General features: G+C 37.1%; 1 protein-coding gene across 1 annotated transcript in view; it reads right to left on the bottom strand.

The window, feature by feature from the left end:
- Window positions 1-906: 906 nt before the first annotated feature.
- The window catches only part of LOC126088202 (mitoguardin), a 119,216-nt gene continuing 107,623 nt past the window's right edge, over window positions 907-12,499 (bottom strand). Inside the window, exons 6-7 of the mRNA XM_049906327.1 lie at window positions 11,555-11,725; window positions 907-1,592 (exon numbers count right to left, since the gene is read on the bottom strand). Coding sequence (XP_049762284.1) covers window positions 1,419-1,592; window positions 11,555-11,725 — 345 coding nt within the window. The 3' untranslated portion in view covers window positions 907-1,418. The remainder of the gene's footprint in view (window positions 1,593-11,554; window positions 11,726-12,499) is intronic.

Raw genomic sequence — 12,499 nt, 5'->3', positions numbered from 1 at the left:
TGCACTGCCCTTACAAAAGTTTCAAAAATAAGCAGTTTTGTCATACAACTGATTTGTTTTGAACTATTTCCTTGCACACCAAAATTTTAATTACATTTACATGTTTAGTCAACATAATGGAAAATGTCATCAATGTACATGTTTTGAAGGAAATTTGCTGTTTAAGAGAAATGTTTGTTGCTAGAAGTTTTTTGCCACAGCCTTACATGGGAACCAGATACACACGAAGAAGCATTTCTTTGTATGCACTGCAGCCTCTTGTTTCGCCTTTTTACAAATAGTGTTTTTGTAATGAAATTTATGCTACCATTTTTTCTATTAAATGGAAGTATCGTATCTCACAAAACCCTGAAAAATACCTACACTAAGGCATAATAAACATTGACCAAAATGCAACAGAAGCATTGCTGATGTTAATAAAGAGTTAACCAGTCTTTCACTGCAATAAAACTTACACCTAAGACTGGATGCTTTGTCTTTTATGTCTGACTAGTGCTTTGTCATTTCATTAATACCACTTTTCACATAATTTCTTATATCTTAAGACAACCTCTTCAACATCAATTTTGTTACAAAATGCTAAAAGCAGTTTATTAATAATATGACAGCACAGCACAACAATATAAATCACACTCTAAGATACTGATGCGTAAGTGCTAATGAATTATTGCTCGTAAACATCCCCACTCCACATACATCCAACCAAAAGGATTAGAAATAAAAATTTGTGACATGTTACAGTTTCTTTCCTAAACTCACTCACAGTACTAGACATGGTACACCAGAAATTGTAATACCTAGTTGCAGATAGACAAATAATACAGAAAAGATAGGTTGCAGAGTGAGTGAGAGAGAGAGAGAGAGAGAGAGAGAGAGAGAGAGAGAGAAACAGGAAGAAGAAGAAAGAAGAAGAAAGAAGAAGCAGGAGAGGGGAGAAGAGACTATCAGCTGTAAACCTGTTCTATAAATGTCTGCAAAACCCTAAAAAATAAACATAAATTGAGATACACAATACATTTGAACATGTCACTAAATAGTTATTCCATACAGTTTTCTGTAAAAGTTTTAAGCAAAAACAAAAAAAAAAAAAAAACTGAGATTCCACTTAATTCACAGATTCTTGATGTCACTTTCACATAATGAGAAAATAATATGAATTATGTACTTGAAACTGGAATGATTGTTCATAAAAAAATCATCATCATATAGCCAACATCACAATCCTAACATTGAAACAATTTGTTTGCACATCCTACATTTTCACTTATCAATGCAGCACCACACTGTGTAGAACATACAGGTGAGTACTGGTGACTCATAGTTTCACTATAACAATTTCTGTTAATAATAAATGTAATACTCTAAGTTGTCAAATACTGTTAAACTCCATCTACATGACACATGACATCTATTACGATCTATGACATATTCAGTTTATCTACACCTATTTGTTCTTGTAAAGACATTTTTAAACTTAGACTTTCTGCTCTTCCTTTTGCATATTTTAATACATCTTCAGCAAGCTCCTCCACAGTTGTAAATCGAGATTTCTGGAAACTAAAGATGTCCACAAGGAATCCAACAACATGGTCCTGGGAACAGAAGAAGTAATGCTGAATATACAGTATATGTAAAAATTGAGCGATCAATAATTCCAGCTAGTAAAATGATTATTAACACGCACAAACAGAAGGGTAACAGCTGCATCCAGCTTTCAAATGGGAACAGAAACTGTGCAGACCGATCACCATAGTGTTCAATTTATAATATTTTGTAACATTTATATTTTCTTAGAATAAGCTATTCCAAGAGTGTTCTATCAATGAGAGTGCTCACTAGCACAGCCCTGAGCAGCAATTAACTCACTGCCCTCTGGTTAAAAGATGATGAACCTGATGTTCACTGTTGCCATTGTGTTGACAGAGGCAGCACAATAAGATTAGACATGGACCCAAGCTCTCTCAACCAGTACCCATGCTCTCAAAGTGAGTTATGAACAAGGAAAAAAGATTAACCAAGACAGACAGTAGCCTCTCTTTGGGAGGACATACAATGATACAAAGATTTATGAAAATTGTTGCTCTAGAATCTTTTAGAACATGTTGATCAGACTTCACTGTGGGATCTGTACTAAGAGAATCAGATGTCTGAGTAACCTATAAAATTACTCTCACTATAGCAAACAGGGATAAACTTGAATTAGTGGCATGTCTTTGATAATATTTCCAGATGGAGGAGGGGTGCGGTGGGGGTCAGAGGAAGAGAAAATTTCAGGCCAATTAATGCATTTGTCTACCAAAGCAAACAATATATCTGATATATAAAAAGCAAATGTACGCATTTTCTTTTAATTCTGCTTGACAAAAGCACACATACATGGCTGCACAGTTTTCACTGTATGTATAGTTCTCTATTATAAAACACAAAGATGTTTACGATCTATAGAAAAATTTACTGTCATAACAGCTCAGTATGCATTTATCCGCATATGTAAGATCTTACATAAGTCATTTCTGTATAACTTTTTTAGCTTCAGAGGGAATTCAGGAAGGAAACTGACTTCACAAATGAATTCCTCACAAAGCACTGGGTACTGAAACATTGTACTTTACCTAGGTAAGTAAGCACTCCTAAACATTGGAACAGCAAAGAAAGGTGTACATGACCAAGTAACAAGAGGAGAGGAAAGTAGTTGTGCAAGACAACAAAATCTCAAACCTACGAGTGCTCCAGATGAATCAGGCAGCAGGTTTAACAAGCTGCCAGAATCAATTAAGAAACAAAAGAAATCAATTTCTTTTAAATTGTTTAAATATGTATCTCACACATATGTATATACAATATGAGTGGTATTAAATATCACTCTAAATATTAGACGTTACATTGTAACAGAAAATATGTAACAACCTTGTGTGTGTATAAAATGTAATCCTATTTCCTTTACTGCACATTTATTTTACACATACTGTACAAGAGCTGTGCAAAAAATTCTGGACCTTTGTCCACAAAATTTTTCTACACTTATATTTTACTTATTGTGCAAGGTCTCCTTTGAAATACTCTCCTCCATAATTAATACACTGCTCTCAATGCTGTTTCCACTTCCAGGAGCAGTCTTGGTACACCTCTTGCTATAGCATGCAAAGTGCCATTTGTGAATTATTGTTCACCTAATCTATCATTGCAAATCTTTGTCCTTTCAAAGGGGTTTTCAACTTTGGAAACAAAGGAGAGTCCACAGGGGCCCATTCCGGAGACCGGAGTATCAAGCAGCATAGTGTTTTAGATTTCTGTGCAATAGTGGCGCACCATGAGGAATGAATGTGCAGGTGCATTATCATGATGCAAAACCACGAATTGTTTCCATCACATCTTAAACCGTTTCCTTCTCATTTTTTTTGTAAGCATCACAGCACAATCTGATAGTACCATCAATTAACAGTTTGTCCCTGTGGCACAAATTCATCATGAATTAATCATTTGAGGTTATAAAGAACTATCAGCATGGCTTTAACATTTGACCTGACCTGACGAGCTTTTTTTGGTCTTTAAGGACCTGTCCCAAATCACTGAAGACTTGACTTTGATCTCAACATCATAACCATAGATCAACATCTCATCACCAGTTACAATTGTCTTAAGGTAAATCTTCTTCTCATTTGCATGGACCGTAAGTTCTTCACACATTGAAACTTCCTGGCAGATTAAAACTGTGTGCTGGACCGAGACTAACTCAGGACCTTTGCCTTTCACAGGCAAGTACTCTTGCAACAGAGCTACCCAAGCATGATTCATGACCTATACTCACAGCTTCAATTCTGCTAGTACATCTCCTACCTTCCAAACTTCAAAGAAGCTCTTCTGTGAACCTAGCAGAAATAGCACTCCTAGAAGAAAGCATACTGTGGAGACATGGCTTAGCCACAACCTGGGGGATGTTTCCAGAATGAGATTTTCACTCTGCAGTGGAGTGTGTGCTAGTTCTGCTAGGTATCTTCTGTGAAGTCTGAAAGGAAGGAGATGAAGTACTGGCAGAACTGAAGATGTGAGGACAGGTTGTGAGTTGTGCTTGGGTAGCTCATTGGTAGAGCACTTGCGCGCGCTCAAACGCATGTGGAAAGTGATTGATTGTGTTGTTAGAGCTCATCACATCCTTCCCAGAATTTATGGGAATTAGACACACACACACACACACACACAGCAAAAATCTCATTCTTCACATTATGAGGCGCAGGTCTTTCTGGTCTTGACTCATGAGCTGTAGGATGATCTTGGCCACAGAATGATGCATTCCAAGATGCTGTGTCAGGATTTCATGACATGAGCCAACTGAAATGTTACTTTTTTCTGCAATCTCTGACAGTCTTTGATTGGCATGCACAATTTCACTGACATTCCTGACATGAGCATCAGTAGACGTTGTAGAGTGTCCCAAACAAGGGTCATCTTTAACTTCCATCCTGCCATTCTTAAACAATTTGAGCTGTCCGTAGCACCAAGTATGGCTTAATCGCTCATCACCATAGGGATCCAGCATCATTTTGAGTGTGTGTGTGTGTGTGTGTGTGTGTGTGTGTGTGTGTGTGTGTGTGTGTGTGTGTGTGTGTGTGTAAAGGTTTTCTTGTGTTTCATGCAAAATCTAATGAAGACTTGTTTCTCTGCTTTCTCGAATTCACAAACTATGTGACTTAACATTCTACTCAATGCAGCACTGACAACAGACATACAACAATGAAATTTCTGGCAGTCACACATGACACACAGGCAAGTGCAGGGATGCCAACTGCATTTCACTCCAACACACTATTGGCACAAAATTACAGATTTTCCAGAAGTTTTTGAACAGGTCTTGTATTGAAGCATTGATGTAATGTAACATGGTAAATATAGTTAGAACACATGTTCATCTGTCTTTGTCTTATATAAAATTGCATAATGCTCCCTATACTCAGCTGAAAATGATCAACTGGAGTCCTTGGACAAACACAAACAAACAAATGCACAGGCGGGCATGAAATGAGTTGCAGGAAAAGGTACAAATTTTCTAGTGAAAGTGTACTGCAAATCATCGGATTTAAGTATTTTTGAACAATAGAGAAGTGGGGTACATGAACATACCTTACTATAGCACTGAGTAATAGCTTAGCTGACAAAAATCTCTCTTTCCTTTGACATTCACAAGTAAATTGATCATTCTCTCCAAACAGAATCACAAGCAATGTAATATGTGTATGACGAAAATTTTACATCAGACTTAGCATTCTGAGAAGACAACTTCATTTTTGTCACTATAGCATTTCGAGCAGCTAATAATTTATATGCACAATGTAACTACAACTAAAAGGCAAATGAGTAATCAAAAATTAACATTATTTTATCATGTAACATGCCTAAAATTACAGGAGGGTGTTACTTTTGGTTACTACCAAAGCAACGTATACCATTTAAAACATTTAAATAATTAACAGAAAAGAAAATATTCAGCATACTTTCACAACTTCAGAAAATGATTTAATGTCATCAAACTAGTTTTAAAGAATTTGCTGAATCCAAATTTGCTGAGAGGTACTAAAAGACACAAAACTTATCATCTATTACTTTTTCTCTATGTCTTTTTCTGAGATATATGCTGCACATGAGAATATTCGGGACAAAATTCTATTTCGAGCACCTTCTCATTTATCAAAAAATAAAAAGTGAAAACGATAATTTCTTCAGAACAATGAAGAGTACCATATTTGTGTACAGAGTGTGGGAAGAATGATTACGTAAACTGTCTGTGCACACTAACTAGTCTTGTCTTTGCAGTCACTGTGGTAGTGATACACCAATCAGTCAGAATATTATGACAACTAACAATTTATCAACATAACTCCATACAGGCACTAGCAGCATCACTTGTGCATGAAGTTTCAGTGAGCACGTTGTCCTGAGTAGAATGGGGAACACTTGCAATCTGAGTTTGACCAAGGACACATTGTGATGGCCTGGAGGCTTTGCACAAGCATTTAAAAAACTGCATGACTTGGCTAGTGTTTGAGGAGTGGTGTGGCATCTTCAACACATGGCAAAACCAAGGTGAGACCACATCCAGATGTCTTGAGGTCGGGTGGCCACCCCTCATTACACATGTCCGATGTTGTAGGCTTGGTAGACTGGTAAAACAGGATAGGCAGTGAACTGTGGTGGAATTAACATCAGACTAATGCTGGCCGGAGTATGAGTGTGTGTGAACACATAGTCCGCCAAACACCCCTAACAGAGGGCCTCTGCAGCTGACAACACATGCATGTGCCAATGTTAACACCATGACAGTGACAACTACAACTGAAAAGGCATGTGACCATTGGCGCTGGATGCTGGCACAGTGGTGGAGGATTGCATGGACTCATTAATTCCAATACCTTCAACATGCCAATGGAAGGGTGTGAATCCATCCTTTTCCAGTGTACAGTTCCTTGACACCCGTACTGCAGGACAGATACAAGTTGGCAGTGGCTTCATGGATCCAGTGGAGCTTGTGCAATGCACCATGATGGCCAAGGGGTATCGTACACTGGTTGCATATCATGTCTATCCCTTCATGATGATCCTGTTACCCAGAGGTAGTGTCATTTTTTTAACAACTCCATGTCACAAGGCCAGGAATGTGAGGTGGTAGGTTGAGGAATACATTGGAGAGTTCCAATTGATGTGCTGGCCCACCAACTCGCCAGATCTCAATCTGCTCAAACACATGTGGAAAGTGATTGATTGTGTTGTTAGAGCTCATCACATCCTTCCCAGAATTTATGGGAATTAGGTGACTTGCGTGTGCAGATGTGGTGCCAACTCCCTCCACTCCAGTGACCTACTGTAGTGGGATGTGAAATTGAAGCGTCCCCCATTCACCAGTGTCAGCCCAGTTTGCAGGTGAATATAAGTTTAATTTACTGTTTTGTTTATGTATTTTTGTAATATTTGTAATAGCTGTGAATTATCTAAAGTTTTGTATTTATTTTTTATGTTTCATGTACGGAGAGGGCGGCGCAACGAATGGAGACAGCATCTTCGCTGCCACGACCAGAGAGAAAATTTCTTGCCACTATACGTTGCGGGTCGACAGCCAAAGAGCAACAGAAGATCCTGAAACAGTTGTTGCGTCGTGCTTCTAAAAACTAAAAATATAAGATTTTGTAATTTTCTACAACAATGATGTCATAGAAAGTTTAATCATGTTGTAAATGTTCACTCCTATCTTGTCAAGGCTCAGGTTCATGTCTATATGTAGGAAGATAATAAACTAGTGGATGCTACAAAAGTTTAAATACGTGTTCCGAGAATTTATTTATGAAGAATTATGTGAATGAATTAATAATATATTTGATAAGATTATTAATTTTTGACAATGTTCATCACGAGTTTGAATCTCGAAAGTTTATTCAATGTGGTCCTAATATTTATTAAATCAGATAACGTGCATTAATATAATTTCTGAGGAGAAACAAACGACATCTAAACTGAAAAAGTTTGCGCAAACCAATTGGACTGAGTGACGTAATTCTGCGCATACGACTCAAATGATATTTTACAGTTTCGTTCAAGAACCATTCCGAGACGATTTAAAAAGAATATAAATAATTTTGAAGTGGGTTGTAACTGACGTAGGTGACAAAGTCTACACATGGTCATACGTCAAAAGAAAATCATTTATAAAAAACTTACGTCGTTACACTACACTAACGAGGTCTCATTGGCTTCCATGCCATGACATATCGCCACTGTTATCCGCGCCAAAGGTGGGCACACCAGCTAATAGGTAGGTGATGATAATGTTCTGGCTGATCAGTGTACAGTAGAACCCCTCTAATCCGACCTTGGATGGTCCGTCATTCTGGTTAGTGCGACCATGCTCAGGCTCGTGAGCCTGTGCTGACTTGTCACTGACTGGATGCCTGTCGGGCCATTATTGCGGTGTCTATCGTTGTGCATATTGCTATACTCTACGTTATTGTGCAGTTTTATCCTTTGTTTGGATTAAAAAACATCGCTGTTTGCTTTATTCCGTGTTCTCTATAATACTTATTACTGTAGAGTCATTGTGTGTACAGTTGTCTGTTTCTCAACATGTCTGGATTCAAACATAAACACGTAACTCTTTCACTAAATGAAAAATTAGCAGTGCTACAAAGACTGGACGAAGGAGAATCGCTCCAAAAATTTGCAAAGGAACTGAATGTAGGTGTTACGACAATTAAAGATTGGAGGAAGAATCGGAAAGACATTGAAACCTATACAGTTACGATTGATGGTGAAAAGACTCTGAAGAATCGCAGAACATTAAGAAAGCCTAAACTAACTGCTTGATAACACATTGTGTATGTAGTTTTGTCAAGAAAGAAGGAAAGGAACGCCAATATACGGGTCAATTCTCCAAGAAAAAGCGATAGTCTTGCACAAAAAACTGGAAGCCGAAAGTAAATTTGCTGCCAGTGAAGACTCGATTGATCGTTGGAAAACCCGTCATGGAGTCAGATTTGTTTCTATTTCCAGTCAAAAACTATCTGCCGATGCCGCTGCTGCTAAGGAGTTTTCTGTTAAGTTTCAAGAAATTATAGAAGAAAATGAACTGTTGACCTGCCAAGAGGTAACTTAAAAATGTTGCCAACAAAAATGCTCGCAGCTTCAAATGAATCTGTGGTAGGCATGAAACTTAGAATAACAGTCATTCCTTGTAGCAACTCAGATGGTACCCACAATCTCCACTTGTTCGTCATTGCCAAATCTAAGATGCCAAGGGCATTTAAAAATATAAACTTCCTTGCCGGTTTATTACCACAGTCAAAAATCTGTTTGGTTGGACTGCAACCTAAAGACTTGAAGCAAATAATCTGCCTGTTCGAGCTCTACTGCTGTTGGATAACGCACCATCACATCCATCTGAGGAAGATTTGGTGAAAGGGGACATAAAAGCTCTCTTTCTGCCTCCTAATGTGACCTCACTCATCAAAACAATGGATCAGGGCGTTATTGAATGGTTAAAAAGGCGATATCGCAGAAAGTATATCAGCTCAATCTTGGAAAAATCTGAACGAGGTCATAACTTATTTGAGGCAATGAAATACCCGAACATCAAAGATGCTATCTACACAATAGCTGGTTCATGGGATGAACTGAAACCTGACACACTGCGGAAATCGTGGTGTAAGCTTTGGCCACAAGTTATGACTGAAAATGAGCATACCGAAGATGAGCAAAGCAACGATGCCCTAGAAATCAAAGATCTACAAACTCTTGAGCCGAACGTCCCTGTGAATGAAGTTGAAGAGTGAACCAACGAATGTGACAAAGACTGACACTTTTGAAGAGCTCAATGACGACCAGATTGTTGCCGCTGTTAGCCAGGAAACAGTGAAACTGTGAATGAGGACTCACGGCGAAGATGAACCCCCACCCGGATTTCACACAACGATGCAAAAACCGCTTTTGACCTCGCTCTTCAGTATGTCCAGCAGAATCCAACTCCAATGGACGTTTTGTGGATAAAAAAATGGAAGGACACTGCAGCTAAATCTAGAATAACATCTGCTAAACAAAAATATATCACTGACTTTTTTTCCAAGTAATTTGTTTTCATTTTTACTGTAAAAACAATGCATACAGTATAATCATTTCTTAGTTTATACATACAATAGTTTATTTCTTTGTAAAAAATTTCTTTTTATTTACAGTGCTATAAACATTTCTTAGTTTACAGTATATGTCGTTAATACGTTATTAAGTACAGTATAGTACTGTAATTTGTTTGTCATTTTTCCTTTTAAAACCAATACATATTATAGTGTGTGTAGACGTTTTTCAGTTAATGTATTGTTTAACACTGTGTAAAAATCGTCTTTTTATATTACTGTAGACGTCTTAGTTCTTAAATCGTTTAATTTTTTGTGCTAAATGTCTTTTTATATTTTTTGCAATAAATATTAGATTTTTCGGATAATCCGACCTTTTTTCGTTCCGACCATGGTCCCGGTCCCGAAGGTGACTGATTAGAAGGGTTCTACTGTACATGGAACAGTGGTATATTCCCAGATTTCTCACTTAATACTTGTTCTTGGAACTTTTTAAGCAGGCTTTTGCAGCTGATAATTTTTATTTTCTGTTACATCTCAAGTTTCAGAAAATATATTTAGTACCCTTATTTTCCACACATCTGTATGTATTGAATTGCATCCTGGTTACACTATTTGGTGCATAATGAGGGCATGGTTGTTCAACCCTAGGACATTAGTGAGCCATGTTTTTAATATCTTTATCATACTTCTGTCCCACTTGCTGAGCAGCTATAATGGTTGATGTACAGAGACCATCAGCAGTCAGGTAAGCCTGGAATGTCACAGTACTTTCAGAATTACAGAGACAGTGGATTTATGCAGATAGGTACTGATGCTGCCCATACTGGTCATAGCATATTTCTCACAAATTGGATGCGAACACATCACAACCATAGCTAAATGTCAGTAGACCTTTTATACATTATAGAAGTGCAGAGATTTCTGCAGTAATGAATCTCAATCCTTGTCTTCCACACAAAATATAAAAGGGGATTTTGGGGAGAGTGCGAGTAAAATCAGTAGAATTTTGCATGATGCTTCACATGAATATTCGTTTATATCTATCATGAATTGAGCAAATAATTTCCAAACTACAATGAACTTCTGCAATTCATATCTGAATCAAAATCTGAGCTTTCCAACTCTTCATTCTATGAGTACATGAGGACTAGTTTGAATCTTATACATTGTAAATATTCACAATACTCAATACAGGTCACAAAAAACATTCACTTGTTATATCAAAAAGACAACCAGCAAATCTTGAACATAAATACCTGTTGACATCATTCTTTATGAAATTATTAAACGATTTTTATATAAACAATTAAATGGTGATCTGTACTCTAAATTCCTCCAACATACATATACAGATTTTCCATAATAATTTACAAGCAACATGGTGTGATGTGTTTGCAGAAGCTGGAGGTATGGCATATTTTTCCTTGTTTTTCCTTAACAAAATTACTTTTGGTTTGTAAATTTGTGGCAGAAGCCCAATTATGTGGCCACTGTGATCTTTTTCTTTTGCGTCCATGTAAAAGACCCTGTGTTCTCAAGAGCATTACACCAACAAGAAGTGATATTAAAGACTGAATTTGCAAGCATTCCAGTCATTCCCAGATGCAGAGATTTTCAGAGTACTCAAAGGAGGAAAAAAGTGAACTTAACTGTGCTTTGAACAATGCAGGAAACCTTTAAAATAGTGGATGGTGATGTCTTGCAAGTTTCATAACACATAGCTTTGTACTGTGTACACTAATTTTCCCTTGAATCAGTAACCAGCATTTCCACCATTCTATTTCATCTTAATTTCCTCTGCTTAAAGTTAAAAAGGTCATTTAATTCATCACAGATCACTGCATGTAAACATATATAAAATATTGAAATTAAGTATGTGCTGTGCTGAATGTAGCAATATAGAAAAGAAACAACATCATTAAGAAACGAGTATCATTACAAACCTTGAAAGCATGGCACATTTCTCTTAGATTTTCATCAGGACCAAGGTATCCCCAGGCCATGAGTGGTGAAACCTGTTCTGAAATTGCATAGAAGTGAGCCATGAACCCATAGGGGAACTTCAGTATCCGGCGTTTTGCTTTCAATATTGACCACACTGCAGTAGCAAGAGCCTGTAATTTTGCAAATTCCATTTATTAGTAAAGAAATATTTACAAGAATAAATGAAAAACGCATAACACTTGTAGCCTATTCTTTGCAGCAGGTCTTCAGGAAAACAGTAAATATTTCCTTTTACACTACAATGAGCAAATCTTTAAAACCATATTTAAATTAGGAATAATGATCATGTGAGCCATTATTAGAAATTATTTTAGATTTAAGTTGGGAATAATGTGTAGAATTCACAATTTCTCATATCTGTTTCTGGGTAAGCAGCCACAGAATGCTACATTAAGTATCTATGTGAGAATACTATTAAAAATGAAGAAAATTTACAGTTTTCAATGTTGTATCCTTCCCATTCATTTGACATTATTAGTTGTGACATGAATGACTTCCACAGTTTGAAAAGCATATTAACTGATGGGGAACGAATTGATATCTGCATTTTTGTCTTGTTTACAGTCTTGCTTCTTTTACACCCATCTTATACATTCCATAACTCCTCTCACTTTTAGATTCAAAGTCCCCTTTACTAGCTGAATTTTCATTATTTTCAATATTTATTCCCATTTTTCCATACTCCTGAACCACTTTTCTACACCCCACTATGTATCACCATACCATCTTTCCACCCCCTTTCTTCTTGGCACTCTACTCTCCCCAGCACAGATCACTACCCCCACTCCTGCCAGTCATACCTTAGCATCAGGTATGTATTACCTGCAAAATTCAACATCTGGCATTAAGAAGAGTTACAAATATACTAAAGTGTGTTTCTATCA

This window comes from Schistocerca cancellata, chromosome 6, assembly GCF_023864275.1.
Source record: "Schistocerca cancellata isolate TAMUIC-IGC-003103 chromosome 6, iqSchCanc2.1, whole genome shotgun sequence".
Classification (NCBI taxonomy): Eukaryota; Metazoa; Arthropoda; class Insecta; order Orthoptera; family Acrididae; genus Schistocerca; species Schistocerca cancellata.
Note: the sequence above shows the minus strand (reverse complement) of the source record. Positions and strands in the feature narration are given on the sequence as shown.